Below are 26133 nucleotides of genomic sequence, written 5' to 3' on the forward strand. Positions count from 1 at the left end.
AGCTACGGGTCGGTTGAGCGGGAAGGAAGCCAGGCACCCCAGAGCTGGGGAGCAGGTCCTGGGAAGGGGCGCAGCGACTCCACCCAGGCGGGGGGGAGGGGCGGGAGAGGCGGCAGCGGCTCTGACCGCGGATGCGCGCCCGCGTGGACACGGCATGCGCAGCCTTCCGCTGCCACGCCGGTTCTCTGACGTTGCCATGGTTACCGGGCGGCCTGAAGCGGGGAGGGGCGCTTCCGCGCCTGGCGCTCCGCAGCCCCTCCGCCCGCGGGACGGGCTTTGAGTGGACTCGGCTTGACTCGCACATTCGGGTGTTGCAACGTGGGTGCGTGTCCACGGGTGGCCAAGGGAAGGGGACAGTCAGGTTCATTTTGCGGTAAATAAAAACGCTGCGGCGTGTGTTAAGGGGTCTGCTGTGGAGCCGCGGAACCCCGAAACCGAGCCGGCAGAGGGTGTGGTATGAGAGCCGGTTGGTGGCTGGCTCCCCAAGGGCCGCCCCAGCTCTCCCGGAGCCCTGGGCCCCAACCTTGTCAGGTGTTGGGTCCCATCACCTGGTCTCATCGCAGCCTCACCTCTGACTTAACCCTGTGACCTTGGGCAGGTTCGAAGGTCTCTCTACGCCCCCATTGCCTTTTATACCTTACATAGTTTTGGTAAAGATTAAATCATTTTGCAGAGTGTTTTAACTCGGTACCTGAAACTAGTAAATGCTCCGTAAATCTAATCTTTATCCCTCCTATCTGGGTCTCTATTTTCCCGGTTGTTGATGGGTTTGGAGTGATCATGTGACATCAGCCTGAGGAATTTGCCCCGTCCTTTGCCTGAGTGTTTCAGGCTACAGTGGCCCCAGTTCCTGTGGTTCCTGGAGGAGGTGAAGGGGATAAATGTGACAGTCTGATGGTGGGTCAGTTACACCAGCTTGCCTAGTGCTCAGCCCGGCCAGACACACATGGGCATGGGTAAATGTCTGCTGTCCTTGGCGATGTTTGAATGTGCTGGAGCGTTCTCCCCACCCCCACCCCACCCCCTGCTGAGCATAGACGGAAGAGCCAGCAGCAGGTCACTCCCGAGGGGCTGGAGTCCTCCTGTGAGACACGCTTCCCCTCCCCGAGGTGCAGAATTGCAGCTTTCTGCGTTGTGCTTGGAAGCTTAGTTGGCACAAGGGACTGGCTTTTGGGTCCCGCTGTTTTATGGACAGCTCTTCACACATGCCGATTTTAGGCTCTGGCAGCAGTGCCTGAGGGATGATCTGAGCCAAGGACGGAGCCATTGAGGGCGCGATAATTGAGGGAGGAAAATTAATTGTCCTTAATTTGGCATAAATCCCAAAGACCTTCCCTGTGCTAGGAATTCAGAGTAGACTCCCAGGTGTCTACTTCTTCCCTTCCCCTTAGCCAGCACCTGTGGGTAGAGATGGGGGCCAGCTGACTCCTGGGTCCTAACTCTGGCAGGCCCAGCCCCCTTTTCCTCCGTTGCTCAGGGGGCTGAGCAGATAGGATTGAGGTCTGGGAGGAACTTCACTGGTGCCCTGGTGGACCAGGATGGCTCCAGCAGCCCTGAGTGTCTCCCAGCTGTTGGGGAGAGCAGGGAGGGTGGAAGTGGAATCCTGGGCCTCCAGCCCTGCCTTGGCCTTCCTCTAAGAGCAAATGACAGCAGGGCCAGAGGTGTTCCCCTGCGTGGTGCATCCCAAGTCCTGCTTCATTTCCATCCTCCCTTTTCTTGTCAATGTTTAACATTTTCCTTTTAAAACTCAGAGCTAAAAGTGAGGACGCTGTGGGATCATATTTACAGCAGAGGAGATGCTGGTTCATGTCTGGAATTTTTAGGGCTGCAGGTGGGGAAGTGTTCTGCCAGCTACTGGAAGAAGCTGGGGAGGCAAGGCCTGCTGGGAGTCCTACTGCTCTCCAGCCCAAGACCCTCCTCTCCTGACAGGGCCACAGTTCCTTCGGGATGCTCCAGGTAGAGCACCCCCTGGGAGGTGGCAAGAGAGATAGAGGAATGTCTTGCCCCTGCCTGTTGGAGCTCTTCCAGCTTCCTCTCCTGCCTGCCCACCAGCTAGCCCCCCTGGGTCTCTGAGAGTCTCAGGGAGGACCAGTCCGGCCAGCTTTCACTTTCTTCCCTGCTGAGGATGCCACGTGCCTTTTCCCTGCACAGGAGTCTGGCCTCAGCAAATGTCCACCCCACCTCTTGTGCTGGGCCTGCGGGGGGGAAGGGGAGCAGTGCTAGTCTCTTGGTCTCCCCCACCATGGAGCCCCACTCCCAGGCCAGGACACTGCCACAGGACACTTCCCCCACAGAGTCTGCCTGGCAGCCACACTGTGAAGAGGCTCTGCCGAATTCTCACACTCATTCTGTGGTTTGCTCCTGGCAGGGAGGTCGTCTTACCAACCCAGGATGGGAAAGGGGGCCCCAGGCCCAAGTCTTGGTACTTGTCTCCCCCAGTGGCCCAGCCTTTGCTAGTTATAATAATAATGTCAGCTAATATTCATTGGGTGTAGATTCCTCGTCAGACACTCTCCAGCACTTTATGTGCATCATCCAATGTGGTCTTCACAATGGCTTTACAGGTGGGCACTTGAACAGATAAAAATGGATACCTGGAGAGGGTTAGTAACACCCCCAGGTCACAGAGCTGGTTAGTGGTGGAGGTGGGAGCCCCACTTGGTCTGCACTGGTCCAGAGCCTCTGCTCCAGCCCCTGGTGCCTCCAAGGGTAGGAAGTGAGCAGCTTTGCTCCCCAGCCCCTCATGGCTGATGCAGGAGTCCATGTGCAGAGAGTAGGGGTGTACTGCTGAGATCTGCTTCTGCTGCTCCCATGGAAGTGCCTCCATGAGCCACCAACCCCTTGCAATTTGGGAGAGGCACCCAGGGAGGAGTTTTGCCTCCCTCATCAAATTTTGGTGTCCTCCAAGGACATTAAAAAAAAATCTCTTTTGTCTCCACATACACAGACATGGTCCCTAGGCCTGACTGTAGCCTCCAGGGTCAGGGCTGAGTGAGGGAGGAGGGTCGGGATTGGGACCAGGGGTCCAGGATGGGTCATTTATAGGGCAGGAGGTGCCCAGAGTCCAGGCCAGAACCTAGACTGTGACATGGGGCCCTGCCAAGCAGTGGAGCTGAAGGCTGGATGCAGGCAGTGGAGGGGACGCAGCACATGCAGACGGGGGAGTGGGGACTGAGCAGCAAGGGGAGCCTTTGGGCTGAGTCGTGGCTATTGATGCCACTGCATGAGCTGTGGACACCACAGCCCTTTCTGCTGTGGCCTGTAGAGCTTCAATCCTCTTTTTCCCAGGGCCAGAGAGATGAGTGCTCATGTCTACAATCTGAGGCACTGCTTCTCAGACCTGGAAACTCCCTGACAGGGCAGGATGGACCCCCCCCCCCCACAGCCCCCTGGCTCTGCGAAGGACAGACCTGGGCAGTGGGGCTCAGGACTCTGGTTCCTTACCTCAAGGTGGGCTCCATGCTTAAAAGTCAGGGAAGAGAAGAGTCTTGAGGGTCCCAGCCATCCTGGGAGTTAGAGGGTGGTCCTGGAGGGCAGGCAGTGCGAGCCCTGACGTGCACACCTGCTCTTTTTCTGCAGAGGAACAGCTGCCCTCCGGGTTCCCCACCATCGACATGGGGCCTCAGCTGAAGGTGGTGGAGAAGGCACGCACAGCCACCATGTTGTGTGCAGCAGGTGGGAATCCAGACCCTGAGATCTCTTGGTTCAAGGACTTCCTCCCTGTGGACCCCACCACGAGCAATGGCCGCATCAAGCAGCTGCGTTCAGGTGAGCAGAGGGCGAGGGTCAAGGGGCCGTGCAGACTTCAGGAAAGGCATCCATCCAGCCAGAAACAGCACAGCCTTCCCTTTTGGGCCCAGGGGCCTGGGAGCCGCAGGAGACCTCAGCCTGGGCCTGGCCTTCCAGGGCTGAGCAGAGGTTGCCTGGTGGGTGGGCCAGATCTTGCTATTGGCCCACCCGGCCTGCTGGGGAAGAGAGGTTGGCAGCGAGGGCTGGTCATCAACGATTCTTACACGTTCCTGGCTTTGTCAGACTCCGGACTTCAGTCCACCTCTTCTCTGTGAGGCACGAGTGTCATCCCCAGCCTGGTGTTGGGCTCTGTGAAGGTGCTCTGGACATGCATCCTCCTCCTTCCCTGGGGCCTGGCCTGAGAGGGGGCCTGGATGATGATCTCTTTGCTTCTCCAGATAGCAGGGAAAGAGGCCAAAGATGCCTGATTCATCAGGCTTCAAAAGGCTGGACCTCAGAGGCTTGGAGCAGGGGGACATGCTGCCATCCTTCGGCCACCAGAGCCACCTGTCTCCTCTGGATGTCTCAACCGAGCCAGCTTGGAGCCCTGTGAGCAAGGATGCCGCCGTGAGCAGGCAGGAGGTGTCGCCCCATCGATCGATCTGCCTGTGAGGCTCCCGCCAGGATCATTGATTCAGTTTTTGTGGGAACGTAACAGGCGGGAAAGGAGCCTTGGAATCAGCTTAGCTGCAGTTCTGCATCTGCCACCTGCATAGGCTGGACGGATAGACCTTGGTCCAGAAGCCCTCCTGCTAGCTGTGGGATGGTGGGCCCAGGCAGGATGGCCAGCACTGGCCAGAGCCCCAGCTGCCCATCAGCTGTGATGTCAACACCACAAAGGAGGACATGACTCTGCCCCTCTCAGGACCCTGCAGGCAGCAGAGGTGCACCACCACTCCCTGGGGTGCCAGCCTCTTCTCACCAACTCCCACCAGGTGGGCGCCTCCCGTGGTGCCCAAGGGAGGAGGAAGAGATGAGCTGCCCAGCAGAGCGGGATTCTGACTCCAGCCACGGCCGCCTGAGACAACCCACGAAGTGTTAGCTCATTTAATTTAATTAAAACTCAACAAGATGGAGGCAGCTGTAGCGCAGTTAATTAAAACAGCCATAATCAAGGCAGGAAACAGTCCGCCAGCGTTTGCGGCCGCTGCCCAGCACGGCACAGCGGCCGCCACGGTTCGGCCCCTCTGTGTTTCCCCACAGCCCCCAGGCAGGCTCCCCTAGCAGCCAGATGGTCCTCCCTACAGGCCTGGCCTCCACCTGAACAGCGTGAAGCCAGTGGTAGCAGTTCTGGGAAGGCACGCTGTCTCGAGCGTTCCTTCGTTAAGTATTTATGTTGTGCCTTCCCTGTGCCAGGCCTGGTGCCACTCATTCACCACCCTGGGAGTCCGCTCCGGCCCAGGGCTCCACTAGGCGCTGCTCCACCTCGGCCTCCTCGGCCGACGCCCCTCCCTCCTCTCAGCCACTCTCTGCATGTCTCCCTGGCTTCCCTCTTGCTCCTCTGAGTGCCCTTTCGCTGCCGGGCAGCCTCTTCTGCTCGTTCTTCCAGCCAGGGAGCCCGCAAACCCTGCCCTTGTCCCATGGACAGAGCCCTTCCCCGGGCCAGCCCACCCACTCCTATAGCTTCAAGTACCAGCTCCATGCCTGCAACTCGCAGTTCTATCTCTCTGACCCAAATACCTTGCTGGGGCTCTAGACTAAAATCCCATCTTCCTTCTGGGTGTCACCCTGATGAAGATGTGTGGTAACTTCCTTCCCAAACAGTTGTGCCCTTCTCCCACTGACCCTCTCTCTGTGAGTGGCAGCCCCTCTAACCCGAAATATAGGACACACCCCAAATCCTCCTCTATTTAAGGAACCCCCAAATCCTCTTGATCCGTCACCCACGTGGCTCTCAAGTTGGTCCCCTTATCTCCATCTGCCTCCTCGGCCGTATCCCAGGTCAATAAACACTGCTCTCTCTGCCTCCAGGCTCTCCTGTCTAATCCATCCTGCAGCACTGGCAGCATTTTCTGCCTGTGCGCTCTGTGCTCTGATGACCTCAGTAGCATCTTGCTGCCTCCACGGTCAGGTGCATGCCCCTGAACAAGGCACACAGAACCCTTCTTGCTCTGCCCTAGCTTACATCTCCAGCTCTATCTCATCAGGTCCCAGCTGCATCACTTACTAGCTCTGTGGCCTCACTTAAGTTACTTAACTTTTTTGCGCTTCAGTTTTCTGATCTTTAAAAAGGAGTTACTGTGAGGATTAAGCAAGACAATGGCAATGAGAGCTTTAGTTGACTGGTGTATGATGAGGGCTCTGTGAATCGGGCTCTTCGCAGCTCCAGCCACTCTCCAACTTGCACTGAGCCCCTTGACCACATCCTTACCCTCCACTCACAGTCACTAGAATGTGAAGCTCCCCCTTCTCTACCTAAGGCCCACTCCTTCAGGACTCATCCTGCTTTATACTATCACCGTCTGGCTCCAGCTCTCCTCACTTAGGCTGGGCACCCTGCAGGAAGGGCCTCGGGCTGGCTCCCCTCTGTGAGGGCCCCTTCAGCACCAGCTATAGGACGGGTATCTCTGAGCCCTTGCTGATGCATGATTCCCTGAACCTGACCTTTGGGCCCTGTCCTTGCAGACTAACGTCCATTCCCCCTGCTTCTCAGGTCCAGGGAAGACTTCCTTATTTGATCTTTCCTGCCCCATAGGAGCTGTGACCTCAGTGCATTGGACTCAAGGTCTAGCTCCTGCGATAGCACCTGACGGCCCTTAATCATCCCCGCTCTACAGTAAAGGACAGGGCTCCCTCCGTCACTACCTGACCGTGGCCCCTGACCGTTGACCCCTAAATGGCTTTTACCATTTAGGAAGGTGCTGGAGCAGTTCCATGTGCATTTGACAGGGGCATCCCTGATGGAGAGGACTCGAGCCCCCGAACACTCGGCTTTACAGGGGCTTCACGGTTTGCGCATCACCAGCAGTTTACCAAGTGCTTTCTTGCCTTTGGTCGCGCTTGAGTCTCCTGCAACCCTGAGAAGTGGGACAGGCTGTGATCATCATGCCTTCTTTCCAGCTGAGTTAGGGAGTTACCCAGGGTCACTTGGAGATCTGAGGCCAGGGAGCTCCCCTGGGATGTCACCCAGGGGCCTTCTACTATCATATCCACCAAACCTGGAAGTTTCTAGGGCACCAGAGCACCAGAGCCCGTCCTCTCTGTACCTTAGGCCCTCCCTGACTGGTACCCAGAACTCTCAGGCATCCGTGGGCTGAGCTCCAACAGGTGTCACCACAGCATGGCCCCTGGAACAGGAGCTGGAGAGGACGGCTGTCTCGGGACCCCTGCTCAACAGACGCTTTATTCCCCAAAGTGACGTGACCTTCTCCCACAACCTGAGCATCTTGGAGGATTTGATCTTGAGACCCAGTGTGGGCCCTGGAGGAGTGGGCACAGTTTGGGGAGAGACGAAATTAGTCAAGAGCACACAGCATCGCCGGAGAAGTGAACGGGGCTGACCTCCCAGTGGGGTTCTTAGCTGCTGCTGTTGGCCCCGAGCTCAGCCACCTCCCCCTTGTCTGCTCATCCCAGCACCTGATGTGCACGCTGCCATCCCCATCACCATGGAGGACCACCTGACACAGCTGTCCACGTGCTCATCCAGAGACACCTGGCTGTGGGAAGTGGCCCGCTGCCCCAGCGGATGGGACTCAGAGGGACGTGCAGGGCGGGCTCCATGGTGGGCCTGAGCCTGCAGCCCCCACTCCATCCCACCATCAGCCAGTCTGCCAGGAGGGTGCACTGTCAATGGCAGACCCTTTCGTCTGAGCACTCGGCCAGTGCAGGTTCCAAGGGACCCTGTTATCTCCTACAGCCATCTCAGGAAATGGAAAAGGCAAGTTCTTCTTGCGATTTAGTGGGGAAACGACTGTTCTGAGAGGCCCAGAGACTCATCACACAGCAGGCTAGGTTTCGGAGGGGCTGAGGTCCCAGCTCCGGAGCATCTACTTACACTACCACCCCTCCCTTTCCTGGGTCAGGCCTGGACCGTATGGGGTAGATGAGCGGTGTCAACTTTTTGATCTCAGGACCTCTGAGGACCTCCAAGAGCTTTTGTTTGTGTGGGTTTTATCTATCAATACTTGGCATATTATTAAGACTGAGACAATTTAAATATTTTTAATCCACTTTAAAATAATTTTAAAATTCATTCATGTTAAGATAAACAACTTTTTTAATGAAAAATAATTACATTTTGTAAATCAAAAGTGTTTAGTGAGAGGAGTGGCCCTGTTTTACAATTTTACAAATCTCTATAATCTGGAGTTTAATACAGAACAGCTGGATTTTCATATCTGCTTCTGCGTTTGGTCTATTGCAACATCACACGTCCTGAAGCCTGTGGAAAACTCCACTGTATGTTTGTTCATGAAAGGACAAGAGTGAAAAAGGCAAAAAGTTTCTTACTATTATGAAAATGCTTTTGACCTTGTGGACCTCTGAAAGGGCCTCAGGGGCCCTGAAGGTCAGGTACGGCTCTTGGAGGATCACCGTGACGATGATTCTTCCTAGACAGTCTCTGCACGCCTCACACAGCCCAGGCACCAGCAACCACCTTTACCTTCTCTCCAGCTGCTCTGTCTGCAGGAGGCGGCCTGGTCTGGTGGAAGGCTGCAAGCGAAACCTGGTTCGTTCCTGCCATCTCCCTTACAAAGCTGTGTGACCTTGGGCTTTGAGCAGGTCACTTAATGTTCCTCAGCCTGTTTCCTCATTCTTGCTGAGGTGGATAACTCCCCCGGGTGGATTTGCCAGGTTCACTGAGAGTGATCACTGTTTCCCAGCATACATCCCTCCCCCAGAAGGTGAAGGGTGGACAGGGCTGACCTGGTCCTGCCCATGGCCCGTCAGTCCTCTGGATGGGGCAGTGGTAGAAGAGGGGTCCCTGCTGGGAAGAGGCCTGTCCAGACTTCACAATAGCCCCAAATCAGGCATTTGGAGGGTGAACGTCTGGCCCTCCTGGCTGCTGATTCCCAGGGTTACAAGGCATCAAACAGGCGAGGGTCGACAGGGGGCACTGGCCTCTGGCTCTCACCAATCAGGTCCGGGGGACTCTGTGGTCACTCAGTTTTTTAGCAAGGTTGAGTGGCGTTACAGGGGGCCTGCCACTGGGTCGGGTCGTGTGTAGGGGGCTGGTGTGTGTGTTTGTGGGAGTGCTGGGCTGGTGATTGCCTGAGGTGAGCCTCCTTCTAGCCATTTCTTCTGTTGCTTCAACTCCCTGCTTTGCTTTGGTAAGTGCTCTGTTCAGAAATCCTACTCACCTGTGGAATCTGGGGGTCCCTGCAGGGTGGGGTTGTTACCTCCTCTCTTCCTCTTCCCTCTCTGTGACCTGAGCCAGTGTGTGTGGGGTCTGCAGGAGCCCTGACTCAGCATCCTCACTCCCGTCACCCCTAGCCCTGCTCACCCAGCCGCACTCCCCCTCCTCAGAGCAGTGCCAGTGACGTGGGAACACAACTTTGCCTACACTCAGCCTGGTGCTTGCTCACAGATCACCTGCTGTGGCTGAAGCCAGGCCTCAGTTTCTCCGTGTATTTAAGGCCCTCTCTCGTGTCTTATTTTATCTGATTTGGCTTTTTGTAGCTTTCCTTCCTTTTGTACTAATGCTTCTCTCTGATCTTATTTGCATTCAAATTACCTCGCCAGGTGGTTCACCAATCAGAGGTAAGAATGCTGTCCGTGCATCCTGCCACACCACGCCTCGCCACTGCCGTCACCACCACTCCATCCCGTCCAGTCCAGTCCGTCACCTCCCCCATCCCCATCCCGACCTCTCCAGCGTCCTCATCTCCAGCTCCAGCCCCTTCAACACCACCGGCCACCACACACATCCACTCTCAGTCATCCCCTCCTGTGGACTCATCCATTGCAAGTCTGGATTGTGGAGCTACTTGGCTGATCCCTGCAGTGGGGCTGGATAGCCCCACGGAAGGGGCTGTGTTGACTCCTGCAGGGAAGCCAAGCCCGGGTTCCCCAGGCTGGTGGGAGATGGAAAGTCTTCCCATGAGGTGAGGGAGCATGACCCAGCCTTGCCTTTCCTCTCGAGAACCTCCTTTGTCTTGGGGCTTTCAGTTATTACTAATTCCTCCTTAACATCCTGGCCCTGGATCCTCCTGTAAATCCCTCAGCCCAGCAAGCACTAGGAGGAACATGCAGTTAAGACTTGAGTATAGAGGCTAGGATAACAACAGAAATAAACAGGGTCCTAGGTAACCAGACCCCCTGACCTATTAGCCCCAGCTGCTTTCATGCAGCAGGACCCTGCAGCCTGGGGTTCAAAGCCCAGACTGGACTCACAGATCCAGGTTCAAGTCTGACCCACCTCCAGTGTGACCTTCAAAAACTTGATTTCTCTTTCAGAAGTCTGTTTCCTCCCTTTCCAATTGCAGCCAGGGCCCCACCTCATGAAGTCTGGAGGATTAGGGGAGAGGAAGAGGATTTGGGCACTGCCTGGCCCAGAGCAGACATCCTGTAAATTGGTCGCTTCCGTATGATTTTATTAACATCATTTTCTCTCCACCTCTTAGTATCCTTGGGCACATCTCCACCCTCAGAGTTCGGGGCCAGGCTGCTCTCGGAACAGAAGATGGGGCTGGGAGGAGCAGCTGCTTCCCTGTGGGGCACCTTGTCCTTCACCCCACGAGGACAGGACTCACCCTCCGGGTTCCCCGCCCATCCTTTCAGCCTTCGCTGTCTCTTCAGTGCCCCCACTGTTGGGTCTTGGTGTTGATTCCAGATTTGGGGGTTTCTGTGTGCAGTAGACTTGGGGTCTGTGTTGGGTCCCCTGACCAGTCCTGGCTCTCAATGCAGGAGAGCCTCCTTCTCCAGCAAGGGTCCCACCCAGGTACTGCTTTCTGTCTCCGCCTGTGGCACCAGCTGCCAGGTCTCCTACTCCCAGCAAAGCTGACCTTAGTGTGGCCCACCTCCCCTCTGCCAGGGTTCTGACCCCACCCCTCCTGCTTGAATGAACATTTTCTGTAACAACGCCCATCCATCCCATAAACATGACCTGTTGGGTGCCCATCAAGGCTGTGCTCACTGGAGATGGGTATTTGGCACGTGCCCTGGGCCCTCATGCTCCCTGGTGCTGGTGGGGAGGGCTGAGGCCAGAACCACAGGGCAGGCCAGCCCTTTTTCCCTGTTATCAGGGTCAAGCCTGGGCATCCCTCTCCCCCACTCCCAGCTCCCAGCCTCTTGGTTGTTCATGGCCCCTCCTGCTGCCCTGGGTCTGGATGGTGGAAGAGGCGTGTCAGGCAGTGGAGGGGCCGTAGCTCAGACCCTCGGTGGCCCTCTCCTGGGGCCTGGGCCTGAAAGCGTGGCCTAGAACTCTTCCTGTGGCTCCTGTCCAGTCTGGTCAGGTGGGGTTGGGCAGTTCTGTCTGTGTCCTGTGTGGGTGTGACCATCAGCCAGCCTGGGCTCTGGGAGGGGTAGGTCTGTGCAGGTGGTGGTTTGCTGTCAGGCTGTGTCCTGTGGGGTTATTAACTGTCCGTTGGACCGTCCTGTGTGGGTGTGATTGTCAGCTTGTTCCAGGGGGCGGGGTGTTGCCTGTGCCTCCGGGTGTTCCTGTCACAGACGGCTTGCCCAGTGTGTGCTCACCAGCAGTGTTTTCAAGTGTTTATTGCCAGGGCTAGGGGTGGCCAAGTCGACTGGTCTCACCCCTATCCCCTACTCCTCACCTTGGCCCACCCGACCTGGACCTGTCAGGACTGGCCCAGGACCCTTCCCTCCACCCTCTGTGAGGGTCCTTTTCAGCACCTCCCCACCCAGTCCCAGCTCCTGTCTGTCAGTTCGCGGCCAGAGCAGCCCCTCAGGGCGCTGGCCGAGTGGGAGCTGCAGCCTCCATTAGCCTCCTGAATTATGCAGGAGCCATGGTGGGTCGAAGCACTTTAGCAGGACAGGGCTGAGGAGAGGAGCCGGAATGGGTGGGGCTGGCAGGCTGGGGGGTGGTGGGAGGGGAGAATGGTGCCGTGAGCAGAGGCTGCTGGGCACCAGGCCCCAGGGCCAGGCCTTCCTTCCTGTGGGGTTCTGGTGGGTGGCAGTTTCAGGCCTTGCCCGATGAGGGTGTTGCCTACTTGTGGATCCCAGGCCAGCAGGTCTACTGTCTGCTCCCCCAACGCCTGGCTCACGATGCTCCAGTGGGGATGCTCATTGGCAAACCGGTTCCAGTACTGGCCAGAGCTGGACACTCAGTGGAATTGGAGGATGGGGTAGAGCCCCTGGCCGAGTGGACAGGCCCGACTGGACTGCAGGCAGGGTGGGACTGTGCTGCAGAGTGCGACCTTGGTTCTGGGCAGGAGGTGTCTAGGCTTGTCAGGGAGAGCTTCCTGGAAGCAGCGCTGGTGCCCAGGTGTGGCCCTGATATCTGCAACTCTGGTCAACAGGAGCCACAGATGCTGTAGAGAACCCTCCTCGTGTTTCGGGCCTGACTGCTGTCTTTGTGTCCCCGCAGGTGCCTTGCAGATTGAGAGCAGTGAGGAGTCGGACCAAGGCAAGTACGAGTGTGTGGCGACCAACTCCGCAGGCACGCGCTACTCGGCCCCTGCCAACCTGTATGTGCGAGGTAAGGACTCGGGCGGCGCCCAGCCGTCTCCGTGGACCTGAGTGGCCCCTGCCGGGACTGCTGCCTGGAGCCTTGGTGTGGACTTCCAGGGCTGCCACGGGCCTCGTCTCTCCTTTCTGCCTCTTTCTGTAGCAGCCCTAGCAGCGGCAGCAGCTCCCACCGGGCAAGCTCCTGACATCCGCCCCGACTTTGCCTTCCTCCTCGCAGGCCCTTTGGGAAGCAGCCACTCTTGGGAGCATTTGTATCTCTTATAGGTCCTGCCTCGTGGGCCCAGAGCCCCACAGGAGTCTAGAGCCTTCTGAGCAGACTGTGTGTGTGTGTGTGTGTGTGTGTGTGTGTGTGTGTGTTTTAGCAGGCACGCACGTTTGTGTGTGAACATGTGCACACCTGCAGGGTGGGCTCCGGGCCAGGTGCACCTGCCCTCTGACGAGGTTTGCCTGGGGCCTTCCTGGAGGAGGAGCCAGCTGTGCTTTGTCATCAGCCAGGACCGTTGTGTGAGGGGTCAGGCTCAGGCAGCTTTGAGCCCCTACAGGTGAGCACCTACTGTGTTTTAGGTGTTCTTGCTGGGACTAAGTGGATCACATTCTTTCACAAGTCCAGGTACCCGGTAGAGAGGATCTGAGGACTGTTTTGACGTGTCTAGTTTCTGTTACGCTCACAGCCCAACAGGGACCAAAGCCGGCCACCTGCCCCTTCCTGAGAACACCCTGGGTCTTGTATGCATGTTGCCCCTCCCACCCTCACCATCCCCCAACCTAGCTCTCCTGCACATATGGGCGTCATCAAAAGTGAAACTGCCTCCACTCAGGGGATCTGTCAAGGAAAGTGTCTGCAGCTTCCTTGCAGTGATGATTTCATCACGCTAAGTGCTTAGTGCAGCTTCGCAATGTTATCTCCCTGTCCACCCAGAACCACTCATGGGGCAGCTGATGGCAGTGGTCTGTCCCGCTCTTCAGGGCCACATGGTCAGACAGAGCAGAGAGAGTTAGGCCATCACCTGTGTGCTTATGGAGGGGCTGCACTGTGTTAGGGCACAGGATCCCAAAAAGCCACACCAGCCCTTTTGATGATGGGCAGATTGTGCTTTAGAGACAGTGGCTGATGCTTCATTGGAACTGGGGGCATGGGATGCGAGGTCCCTATTGGCCTACTTCTCAGGTGTCCTGCTCTTCGAGGCTCACCTGAACTGACCGGGGACCTATCTTAAGGAACAGCATCCGGGCATGGAGGCCAGGACCCTGAGAGTCGCCCAAATGGCCAAGACCAATGTTGTAAATTGCACAGCCTTCCCCCGAATCTGCTCTGGGGCAGAGCTGCTGACCAGTGTACAGGGACCTGATGAGCCCACTCTAGGGGAGCAGCCAGAATGACTCTTGTCAACCACTTGCGGCCTCCCATCCAGGACCATTCCGACTGCTGTGTAGTCCTGACCGAGCACTTCTTCCAGAGGATCATAAGCTTGAGAGTGCAGGTCCTGGGCCTCAGCAACAAAGTCCTTCACTGCATGTGGCTGCACCAGGGAGAGGAGAGGCCCCGCAGAGCCGCTGTGAATCCCAAGCAGGCTGCGCGGGCGTGGTTGTGTGGGCACAGTTCCTGGGGCGGAGCTGCCCGAGGCCATACCGAGGCAGGAGAAGGCCCTGGCCCAAAGTGGATGGACTGTGTATTGTCGTCTTGGCTGGGCAGTGTCCTCTGCAGTGGCCCAGAGGCAGGACAGTGGGTCTCTTTGAGATGAGCTGAGCTCAGCTGCTGTAGCTGGTGGCTCAGGTGCTGACCAATAAGCTGTTACCTCCAGCCCATGACCTCCCTGTTTATGGGGACTCCACTGTCCGCACATGGTGGGCTCAGGCAGGAACCTGACTGTCTCCTGCCATGGCCCACCCTGCACCCCTACCAGGGTTCCTGAACTGCCTTCCTGTCCTGTTTCCACAGGTCTTTTGGGCGGGGAACATGGGGATTCCTTTAGTTCTAGCCCCACTTGCCAGGGACCCTAAAGCAGAGTGTCCCAACCTGGTTTCAGTTGTTTCTCCCTCTCTCTGACATGCATACACGTTCCTGTGGGCCCTGGTGTCTAAGGGCCAGTCCTAAGTCTCTGTCCCCGGGACCTGCCCTGTAACCAGGCCCCACCTGAATCTCCACCTGTCCTGCTTTGCAGAGCTCAGCATGCCCCATAGCCCCAGGTCAGGGCCTACTGACTGGACTTGCAGACACCTAGAAAGCCCTGCTGCTAGACCCTGGCCTCTGCTGTCCGCCCCTCCTCACAGTCCTGGAAAAGCAGCGCTGAGGGCCCATCAGCCCCAACTCCTCTGGGATAGCCTCTGCTGCACTGGCCACCAGCTTTGTATCTTAAGTGCTGCTTGTGGGCAGGCCACCCATGGAAATACCTCCCAGGGCCAACCTGTCTACTAGCCTGGGCCCACTACCTCCCCACAGAGCAACTGCAAGTCTTCCTTCCAGAGCAGGCACCTGTAACCCTCTGGGTTGGTGGGAGGTCCCCCCGGGCTCCAACCGTCAGGAACTCAGCATCCAGGTCAGTGTGGACTCCAGCCCTGGGTTTCTCAGCCTCAGCACTATTGACATTTGGGGCTGATAACCCTTAGCTCTGTGGGCTTTCCTGTGCATTGTAGGGTGTTTGGCAGCACCCCGGCCCCCTAGATGTCAGTAGCATCCTCTAGTCAGGACAACTCACAGTGTCTCCAGACCTTGCCCAGTGTCACCTGGGGGAATCCCCCCAACCCCTCTTTATAAACACTGATCTGGATGGACAGCCTCCTGCTGGCCATCATTCCATCCCTGACTCTCTTCTGCCATGTCCACAGGACCTGGGGCCCTGTCTCCCCCTTGGATCTTGCTTCAATGTCCACCTCACATCCCTCCTCTGTCCCCCAGATTTAGGGCTCCCACTTTCTGTCTGAGATCTGTGGTCACTGCACTTCATTGGACCACGTGTGTAAAGCTCCCTGCCCGGCGCAGGGCGCACAGAAAGTGTTTGGTGGTCAGTAGCCTCTGCTGCTGTCGAGGTAGCACTGCTGGGACTGCATCACCCAGTTACGGCTGACTTTGCTCCCAGTCTTCTGCAGCTCCACCCACCGTCTGGCAGGCCCAGGCATGCTGGATGGCCCAGCCCCTCTCCAGGCCCTCTCCAGCTGACTCCCTCCCCTAGTGACTCACTCTCTCCTTCCATCCACAGCGTCTCTCTTCTCCAGCTCTTAGGATGCACAGCTGCCAGGGACCAGGGCGGGGCCATGCCTTCCACAGAGCCGGCCCTACCTGCCCCCACCTTCCCCCTTCTCTGCAGGGACCTGGCCACTGGGCCACGGCTGTCTCTAACAGGGCCATGTCCTCCCAGCCTTTCTTCCCACAGGCTCCCAAACCAGCTCCTCACACTCTGGTGCCACACAGAGTGGGGCTTCCTCAAGGTGGCGGGGTTCTAGTGGCCTGTGTGCCTTGGTGGGTTTGTGGGCTGGGTGGGCCCTGACCCCAGAGCCCAGCCCACTGGGTCCATCTGAGCTGTGGGGTGTGCGTGAGGCATAGGGGCCTGCCTGTGCCCTACTCCCACCCTTTCCTCTCCTACCCTTGGCTCCCGGCACCGGCCAGCGGGACCCAGCCCTGTCCACCATGTCCTCCATGAGTCCTGAGTCTTTTGTGAGCGGCGTGGTCCGCGCGCACCTGCGAGCACGTGTGTGTGCGTGGGGCACAAGAGTCTTGTCTCATTTCTGTGCTGTGTGGGCAGATGAAGGTTGGCCTGTTTTTACTCTCTCTGTGTTTCTCCTTGTCTTTTTTTTATTCCCTCCTCATCTTCATCGCACTCTGCCATCAACCCAAACTCTCATCTCTCAGATCAGCGAGAAGGTTGGTCCTTTTCACTTCTTATCCATCTACAGTTCGCCCATCGATGGGATGCTCCTGTCAGTAGGGACCAGCGGGCTCCGTCAGCCCCTCGGGCTCCCCCCAGTCAGGCCTGCCTGCCCACCAGGCTCTGCGCTCCGTTGTTTGGGCCGGCATGCGGGCAGGACCAGGGGTGGGTGGGCAGGCCTCCCTGCCCCGCATGTTTCTGCTGCTTGGGTTCCTGACACCCCACGTGTCTGCATGACCCCTTAGCTGGGCTCCCCTGCTGCAGAGGTCGGGTGGGCATGGTGCACGGCATGAGACGGGCCCCGCCTTTGTGCCCAGGCCAGGCCAGCTGTCTGCTCCAGGTGGAGCTCAGGAGAGGTTGTGGGCGCAGTGAGAGCCGCAGTGCTTTATGTGCTCCCGTGGGGTCTTCCACAACCTGCACTCATGTAAAATCCACGTTTGCCCAAGCTCGGCTGAAACCAGTGGGAAGATGAAGGGAAAAGGCTAGCCTAGAATGAGCTCACCCCTCAAGATCCTGCAACACAGGGTGAAAGTTCTACAGGGTCTGCCCTGTCCTTGAGCCCCCTTACCTCAAGCCGGATGGGACCCTGTTCTGCCTACTGAGCTTAGTGTCCGAGACACTAGGTGGTTGGCATCATCTTGGCTCATGGAGGAAGTGTTCTGTTGACTTGTCTTTTTCCTCTCGGACCAGATCCAAATGAAGGTCTTCTCACCTGCCCCAGGCCCCTCTCTCTGCCTGAGGCTCCCAGACAGCTGGCATTTCCTCAGCCCCATGCTGGGCATTCAGACCAGGAGCTCACACCTGACTGACGGGTCAACTGCAGCTTAGCGAGGCCCACACAGGAGTCTAGGAGAGGCCCTGGCCTAGCTGCAGGTTGGGGAGGGCTTCCTGGAGACTCTGCACCAGCCCATTCCAGAGCAGTCTCACCCCCTCAGGGCTACACCCCTACCCTCAATCCTGGGACCAGTAGCAGGGGCCAGTGGGCCTATCTGTGTCACATGGTCTTAGTGGTCAGTGGAGCTCACCTGTGCGCTGGGCTTTGGGCTGAGCCCCAGGGAGCAGAGCTGGGCCACCTGGTCCCCTCTGCATCATCTCTGTGGTTTGAATTTCCTCCATGAGGGAGAGTGAGCCAGTCGGAGGAGGGCTGCGGCCTCAGCTCAGATATCAGCTCTGAGCATCCATCCATATGCACTCCTGAGCTTGGGGGCATTTCACTTATACCATTTCGCTGACCCAGCAGATCTGCCAAGTTCAGAAAACAGTCATCAGCAGAGAGCCCAGCCTGCAGCCGCCTCCCCCTGGGCCCCTTCCCCCACCCTCCTGGTCCCTTGTCCCTTGGGTTCCTGACACCCCACGTGTCTGCATGACCCCTTCTGTGGTCCCACCAAAAATAAGCATGTACACAAATATTTAATGGGAAGGCAGAAATGAGCTTCTAAATATTCCGGGGGGGATTTGCCGGGCTGGTAATTTGTTTGGCGCTGATAATTACATCTTACATTTTTCCAGCTTTACTTAAAACTGTGCTCCAAGTGTGCCGGCATTTAATTACTGCTCTGCGGCAGCCACAAGGTTATTTATTAAAGAGTTATTTTATCTTGATACAGTAGATCCTGCCCCTTATCCCCTCCTTAATGTTGTGTTATTTTCATCGGAGAAATTTCCGGGAGTGAATGCAGATTGCGGGGCTGCCTCCCCCCTGCGATTAGGCTGTCACTCCACTGAATGCTGATGCCTCCAGGCGCCGCACCGCCCTATTATAGGGGGTTGTCAGCTCAAATAATTAGACTTAAAAGTTACAGCTGAAATATAATCCAGAAATGGCAAGGCCCTGTTTTGGAAATTGTCTATAAAATGTCAGCACTAAGGATGCACGGGAAACAGTAATAGACCAGCATTGTTGGAGCTCACGATTAGACCCTAAGTGCATTTTTCCCGACTCTGGTTTTCCCTTCCCTGCTGTTGCTTCTGTTAATAGACTGAGTCCAGGGAGGGTCCTCCCCCTTTCGGAGGCCTTGTGTCTGTGACAGCGGGAGGAGTGCGGTGGGGCTGCTGCTGGGAGGCACCTGCCACTCCGGTTCTTGGGATGGGGGTGGCTGTCCGGGCAGGTCCAGAGGGCACTCAGATCCCAAGAGGTAGTGTCTCGTTTCTGCTGCCCCCACCCTCTCTCTGTAGACCTGACTTCCCTCATGCTGTGGGGAAGATGAGACTGGGCTGCAGGAAACTGCCCTCCAGGCTCCTTGTGTGTGACTGAAGGCCAGTATCCTTGTGAAAGCATCAAGTGTGGTGTATGCCACCCAGGAGTCCTTGGGCTTGAGGCCCTTGCCTGGTGCTAGGGATGACCCTAAGGGTCATGTCTGACCTCTCACTCATCCTTAGCTCCTGGGGTTCTCCTTTCCACCTGTATCTAGGTGGAGAAGAAATAAAAATAAAAACAAAACTCTTCTGGATGTGTTCCCAAAGGGCCTTCATTTCCTGGCAGGGCCACAGAATACTTGTCCTAGGGGATGATTTGAGGTAAAACCAAGTCAGTTTTCTGTACTGCTTAGGTCCAAGGTTTATTGGCCAAGGACCTGCATCCTTTTCCTGGAGCTCTTGTTCTTATGTCCAGGGACCTGATTAGGTTCCAAGATTCTGCCAATGATCATGGTCAAGTTTGCCACCATGACCTCTGCTCTGGCACAGGCTCTTCAAGTCCCATCTTTATGCCGACTGGAGAATATCTTCTCCTGCCAACCTTGGCTAACCCAGAGGCCACTAAGCTTGAGAAGCTTCTTCATAGAACCTCTGGGTCTCTTTTTTTCAGCCCTGTGAGCCAGGACTAAAAAGGGCAAGAGCTTTTCAGCACACAATCCTCCTAGTACATGTATAAACTCTGGCACCTCACTTAAAATGTCAGTCTCCAGTCAGTTCCCTTGTCTGTAATTGGGAGGTGATACCATCCACAGCGTGGAAACCTTCAGCACATATTAGGTGATCACTTAAGAGTGATTTCCTTTCCCCAAGCCGATTTTGATGCACATGAATGAGGAGGAGATGGGGCAGCTGCTGGCTGAGACAGAGGAGAGACTTGGTCAGTTACGGCTGTTCTGCTGTCCCTTTCTGCTCTAGCCAGGGCTGTGCTGGGCCCCTGCCTGCCTGCGCCTCTCCTCTGTAGCCTGCCCTCCGGCTCAGCTCCAGAGCCCAGGGAGTGCCTGCACCACAGGCTGGGCGATGTTTCTGTCTGTGCCTCCCAGCCTCACCCTTGTGTCATTTGTGGGGAGTACTCAAAGGAGGCTCTTTGTCGTGGCTTCCTCCTGCCACCCATGCCCCCAGGATCCACCTGTTCCCTGCTACACAGAACTGCTGTACCTGTGACGTGTCTTGTCATTCAGTGTAGACACCCAGCTTTAGGACAGATGGCAGAAGTCCACTTCTGTCAGCTCCAGCAAAACAGGGAAACTCTTGTCTTACCAAACTAAAAAAACGTAGAAGTAGGTTTGGTGTCAGGCAAGGCTGGATCCAGACACTTAAACGGTTTGGTTGAGCATTCGTCTATCTCTGTCTCTAGCTCTGCTCGCCTCAATAACTCCTTTGTTCTCAAGCAGGTCCTGTTGTGTTTTGCAACAGGTGGTCCCCAGTCCCTCTAGGCTAGCCAGCACAATGGAGAGAAAAGGTTGCTTTCCTACTAGGTTTTACAAGGCTGTATCTCATTAGCCAGACCTGGATCACATACACCACCTACCAAGAGTGGGGGCTGAGAAATTTCCCCTCAAAAGATGAGAATGCTGATTCTAGGAGAAGGCAGAGCGCTTGATTTCCCCAAGACATGCTGAGACCCCAGTGAGCCTGGGGCACAGAGGGAAGCAGACCCAGCCTCTGGCACTGGGTCATACCCAGCCCACTGGGAGACTGGCAGTGTTTTGGTTCTGTCTGGAGGCCTTGGAGGGAGGCAGTGTGGGCGGAATTGAGGTGGGGGCTGAGGAGCAAGTTGGGGTCCTGTAGTCTGGGCTGAGGAGTCGTTGTGGACCGATGCAAGAGTTTTTAATGGGAGTGATGTGAGCAGATTTGGATTTGTTACAGCCGTTTGTGGACCACCAGCTATAGGACCAGAGGCCCAGGGGACGACAAGGCAGGAGGAGCAGTGAAAAAGTGATCGAGGGAAGGATGGTGGCTTGGACTTTGGAAGTGTCAGTCTTCTGTGGACTTGGAAAGAAAGTAGTGTGTTTGACAGATACTTAGGTGATGCATTAACAGGACCTGGTGGTTTGCTGGATGTCTGATCTCTGGGCTGCCACTTTGACCACTGTGTGGTGAGGTCGTAGGTTGGACCAGGTAGTCTCTGCAGTTACTTCCAGCTCTGATCCTGTGGTCTGGGGCTGTGTGAGCAGCAGTCTGGTGCCTGTACTGGAGGTGCTCCTAACGTGGCACCGTGGATCCTTTGCATGCCTGGGCTCCCCAACAGGAGTCCTCAGAGACCCGCACTCAGTGGTGCCCTCTGGTCTCTCAGCCTCGCTGCCTGCCTTCTCCCACCCTGTCTGTAGGGGTGCCCAGGAAGGACACACCCCAGCCTCTGCCCACCAGCTGCATGCCAAGTCTGCATGCCACGCGTGCCTTCCCATGGCTAGGTCTTGCCTGCCTTCCCTTCCTCTGCATGTTACAAATGTCTGTGCCAAGCTTGCGATTTTGGCAGGGGTTGGGGGGTGGTCCAGGCTACACCTTGGACTGAGAAGCTCAGAACAGCTTCTGACCTGGGAAGCCCAAGGCCGGAGGTCGTGGCCAGGCACAGCCACCCTCCGCCTTGAGACCCTTGTTCATTGGCGCCAAAAGCTGTCTGCTCGGCGCCCTCATCATGTTCCTGCCATCATCATGCCCATCCTGCCCGCGGACCACGTCCCTGGCCCGCCCTGAACCCTGGCCCATGCCGAGTCCCTCCTGGAGGTGGCCCCTCTGTGTGGGTTCCCAGCCTGTGCCCTGAACATGGCTGGGGTCCTGGCAGGTGGTCCTGCCACTGCCCTCCTCTCTTCCCCTTGGATCATGGCCCGAAAGTGGAGGCAGTGGCTCCAGAGAAGGTAGCCCTGCCACTTCTGGGCTGACCCTCTTCCCTGCCCTAGACATGCTCTCCACCCTAGGACCCTCCACCCTAGGGTGCCTGGATCTCTCTCACTGCCCCAGCTAGCCCCCCTGGAGACCCTTGGTGGGGGTGGGGGTCAGGAGCAGGTAAGGGTGGGCACTGGAAGGCGACCTGGGATGTGGCTCTGACGAGGCTTGGACCTTGCACTGAGTCCTTGTGTGACCCTGGACCTCAGTTACCTAAGCTGTGAAAAGGCGGCTTGATTGCGGGATCTCTCGTGTTTCAGACAGTCCCTGAGAGCAGGGGCTACCTCTAGCCCGAAAGCAGGGTAGGAGATGGTCAGCCGGGGCCCAGGGACTCCGCCTTTCCTGCCTCTGCAGTGGGTTTGGCTTCCTGAATGAGGGGCCCCTGCCCTTCCATCCCCGCGTGTGTCCTGCCCAGCCTATGAGTGCTTCTCTCCCTCCTCCCGCAGTGCGCCGTGTGGCTCCTCGTTTCTCCATCCCCCCCAGCAGCCAGGAGGTGATGCCCGGCGGCAGCGTGAACCTGACTTGCGTCGCCGTGGGCGCGCCCATGCCCTACGTGAAGTGGATGATGGGGGCTGAGGAGCTCACCAAGGAGGACGAGATGCCAGTCGGCCGTAACGTGCTGGAGCTCAATAACGTTGTGCGCTCCGCCAACTACACCTGTGTGGCCATCTCCTCACTGGGCATGATCGAGGCCACGGCCCAAGTCACTGTGAAAGGTGAGTGCCTGCTGTGGCCTGTGGCCTGCCCTGTAGCAGAGGGCGTGGCAGGCAAGTGTGGCTGATGGGGGTGCCAAGGGGTCGTTGCCTTCCTGGTGCCCAGCTCCGGGGTCCTCCTGGTCCTCAGTGGTGGAGGAAGGGGTTTCTGTCAGAAAAAGTCTCAGTAATGATAGCTAACAGGTACTGGGTTCCTGGGGTTAGTCAACGCAGATTGTTTTGTTCATGTGTGGTGTCACTCCGGGAGAAAGACAGTCTCATTCTCCCCATCTTTTAAGTTAGACAGCTGAGGCACATGGTCACATGGAGGTAAATGATGAAGCAGAGACTTGAACCCTGGGGGTCTGATTCCCCCGCACACCCCTCTGACCACTACTTAGCACCAGACCCTCGGGTTTACCAGCCTCCTGGCAAGAAGGATGAGAAGAGAGCCAAGGTGGGTGGGTTCCCTGCCCGGAGCTCTGGGACAGGTCGAGTACAGTGCAGACTCCTTGAGGCACCCTGCTTCCATTCCCCACCCGACCTCTGACCCCTCCTCCACTCTGCAATGTGAATGTTCTTTTTAAAAGTAAAGCAAGATCACGTGACTCCCTTAAAGAAAAGGACAAACACCTTCCAGTGTTTTCCTGCTGCTTTTCAGATAAAGACCTCACGGGATCATCACTGCCACGCACTGGCCAGTTGTGCCGTCTCCTCACCCTGCCCTTGCCATCACCGGCTCCATCTCGCTCTTCATAGCTCTGTGGGGCCTTCCCCAATCACCCCAATCATCGGAGGACACCCCTGAATTTCACTCCATCTCAGCACCCTGCTTTCTGCTGTCCTTACACATACCAAAACCATGATTATCAACTCACTGATTACTTCTCTCTCACACTGGAGTGTAAACTCTGTGAGAGCAGGGACATGGTTGTCAGTGTGTTCTCAGCCCTAGCACAGTGCCTGTCACACAGTAGGTGCTCAGTTACTATTGTTGAGGGATTGGCTGCAGACCTGGGACTTCCCCACCTTCAGTTTGAGCCAAGCCACAGAGTCTGTGGGACCAGAAGCCCTATCATTTTCTCAAATTCAGAGGCATTACCGAAGGAAGTATCTTTCCCCTCCCAGCCCCTGTTACAAAGACTGGCGAACAGGTGAGCCCAGACGCGCTGCAGAGGCAGAGATCTCTGCTCCTCAGCCTTTGTGCCCTCCATCTGCATGGGACCGAGGCAGGCCACCTCTGGGTCTGTTTGTTAGATGAGCCACTGGAGCTGATGTGAGGATCCAAGGAGTCCCAGAAGTGACTTGGGTAGACACTAAATGACCCAAGGTGCCTGGAGGCACTGTCAGGTGGCCACTATCCCCGATTAGCTGACCTCAGGGCTTTCCAGGCCATTCTTCAGGGTAGGCTGTGGAGGTCAACCACTCTCTGGTTGGATGAACCCCAAGAGCAGGGGTCATGACAGGCAGCCCTGAACCTTCCATTTTTGTCCCCAGCTCTGCCAAAGCCTCCGATTGACCTTGTGGTGACAGAGACAACCGCCACCAGCGTCACCCTGACCTGGGACTCTGGGAACTCAGAGCCTGTGTCCTACTACGGCATCCAGTACCGTCCAGCGGGCATGGAGGGTCCCTTCCAGGAGGTGGATGGCGTGGCCACCACCCGCTACAGCATTGGCGGCCTCAGTCCCTTCTCGGAGTACGCCTTCCGCGTGCTGGCAGTGAATAGCATCGGGCGAGGGCCCCCCAGTGAGGCGGTGCGGGCACGCACAGGGGAGCAGGCGCCCTCCAGCCCCCCGCGCCGCGTGCAGGCACGCATGCTGAGTGCCAGCACCATGCTGGTGCAGTGGGAGCCGCCCGAGGAGCCCAACGGCCTGGTGCGGGGCTACCGCGTCTACTACACTCCCGACTCCCGCCGCCCGTTGAGCGCCTGGCATAAGCACAACACGGATGCCGGGCTCCTCACCACCGTGGGCAGCCTGCTGCCCGGCATCACCTACAGCCTGCGTGTGCTGGCCTTCACTGCTGTGGGCGACGGCCCCCCAAGCCCCACCATCCAGGTCAAGACACAGCAGGGAGGTAGGTGCTGGTGGACAGCGGGCAGAGCTAGGGTGGGCGAGGCTGGGCAGTGCCTCCTCCCTCCAGCCATGAGCCTGGGGCTTCAGGAGAATAAGGGCTCGTGTCCACACATACGGTCACTTGGGAGGCAGGGTGGGTTTGGGGGTGAGGCCTGGCCTTCCTGTCTCTTTTTCCTGGATGCTCCCACCCCCGGGGGGATTGGTGAGACTGACGGCGCCTGACCTCGCGGTGTTGCAGTGCCTGCCCAGCCCGCGGACTTCCAGGCCGAGACGGACTCGGACACCAGGATCCAGCTCTCGTGGCTGCTGCCCCCTCAGGAGCGGATCATCAAGTATGAGCTAGTGTACTGGGCGGCAGAGGACGAGGGCCAGCAGGTGAGTGCCCACAGGCCAGAAGGGAGGAGGACTCCTCCTGGTCCCTGGGGGTCTGTGGTGGGCTCACCCAGGCTTCTCTGGATTTCTGTGGTCATGTGGGCACAGTCCCTTGGGGCTCTGGGATTTATGTGGCCTCTGTGTTTCTGTAGTCTTTTGTCACCTCTGTGCTGGGGACAGAGCCCCTAGGTCTGTGCTGGGGACAAAGCCCCTAGATCTGTCCTGGGTCTCTTAGGCTCTGTGCTCACATGGCACCAGCAGAGCTCTGAAATTCTGCTAGGGCCATGCAGTTGGTGAGGTGCCCTTGTGTGGTCCAGGTGGCCATGTGGCATGAAGCCAGCCCTGTAGCCACCATGGGTCCCTGGGGGTCAGCTGCCTTCTATGTTGCGAAACAGCCTCTGAGTGACCTTTGAGGTCAGGGCAGTCAGTGAGTGCTCCCTGCTCTTCTAGCAAAAGGTGACCTTCGACCCCACCTCCTCCTACACACTAGAGGACCTGAAGCCTGACACGCTGTACCGCTTCCAGCTGGCTGCCCGCTCCGAGATGGGGGTGGGCGTCTTCACCCCCACCATTGAGGCTCGCACAGCACAGTCTAGTAAGTGTCTCCCGAGGCCACCGCCTGCTACAGTTGGGCAGGGACGCAGACATACGCATACCCCTTCCCCTCAACCAGGCGGGTGGTCAGATCTGCTGGGCCCTGGGCTCAGTCTGGACCTTAAGAGAGGGACAGGTAAGTGCCCTCTAGTCTGCATCCAGGTGGCTGCTGTGCTCGCTGCTCCCTGCCCGACTCCTGCCCCTCCCTCACCCCTACGCCCACCCAGGTAAGTCCTGTGTCTCTGACTCACCTCCTTCCCCAACCCACTCTGTGCTAGTCACACTAGCCCACTGGGCCATCCTCAGTGGAGGGACCACCGTGCTCGCTGTGTCCCATACCTGCTTCTGCGGGCGTCTTCCCTCCCCACATCCTCACATCTCATCTCCCTATTACCTGTGTTCCCACCTCATACCCCCTCCCCAACGAGTACGTGTGAGCTGTGCAGTCACACTGAGCCAGAGCACACAGCAGAGATGAGACCGTGTGACTAGGCATGTCCACCTGCCTGTGTTGAGACCATGTGGCCCTCCATGTGTTGGAACATCCATGAGGCCATCTGTGTGCCTGCTTTGCATGTTACTGTATTCCTGTGTGAGTGAGACTCGGATGCCGTGTGTCCCCGCCCAGGCACCTAACAGCTCCCGAATGTGTGTGTCACGAGTCTGCTATAGTCCTGGGGTCAGGTCTGTAAGGCTGTTCTTAGGATTAGGACCCAACCAGTGTGTCTCTGGGTGTCTGAGGGTCTCTGCAGCTCTCCTAGTGACAGACTGTGAGACTGGTCATGTGGCCTGTGGGCCACTGTGTGAGGCTGTATGTGGTAACCGTGCCATAGGTGTGTGGCTGGTTAAGGTTGTGGCATTGAGACTGAGCACATGTGCTGACATGTGATGTTCTTGTGAGGCCGCCCATGTCACATGGGACTGTGTAAATGTGCCACGTGTAATCTGATGTTCACGGATTCATTCTATAAGCGCCTGCCGAGCTCCTGGTCGGGGCCCGTGTACACCTTAGGGCCAGCAGCACAACCCTGCCGTGGCCTCTGCCCACAGGGATCCTAGTCTAGTGGGGAAGACAGAGAT

General features: G+C 57.4%; 1 protein-coding gene across 15 annotated transcripts in view; it reads left to right on the forward strand.

Moving 5' to 3' along the window:
* PTPRF (protein tyrosine phosphatase receptor type F) overlaps positions 1–26133 on the forward strand; it is a 143362-nt gene that overhangs the window by 90796 nt on the left and 26433 nt on the right. For 9 of the 15 annotated variants that reach the window (XM_032494040.1, XM_032494039.1, XM_032494044.1 and 6 more), the window contains 7 exons: positions 3580–3768; positions 9472–9489; positions 12275–12385; positions 21764–22033; positions 23507–24088; positions 24326–24462; positions 24910–25054. In XM_032494040.1, coding sequence (XP_032349931.1) covers positions 3580–3768; positions 9472–9489; positions 12275–12385; positions 21764–22033; positions 23507–24088; positions 24326–24462; positions 24910–25054 — 1452 coding nt within the window. The remainder of the gene's footprint in view (positions 1–3579; positions 3769–9471; positions 9490–12274; positions 12386–21763; positions 22034–23506; positions 24089–24325; positions 24463–24909; positions 25055–26133) is intronic. The other 6 variants (XM_032494042.1, XM_032494045.1, XM_032494047.1 and 3 more) reach the window with 1 other exon arrangement.

This window comes from Camelus ferus, chromosome 13 (assembly GCF_009834535.1).
Source record: "Camelus ferus isolate YT-003-E chromosome 13, BCGSAC_Cfer_1.0, whole genome shotgun sequence".
Taxonomy (NCBI): Eukaryota; Metazoa; Chordata; class Mammalia; order Artiodactyla; family Camelidae; genus Camelus; species Camelus ferus.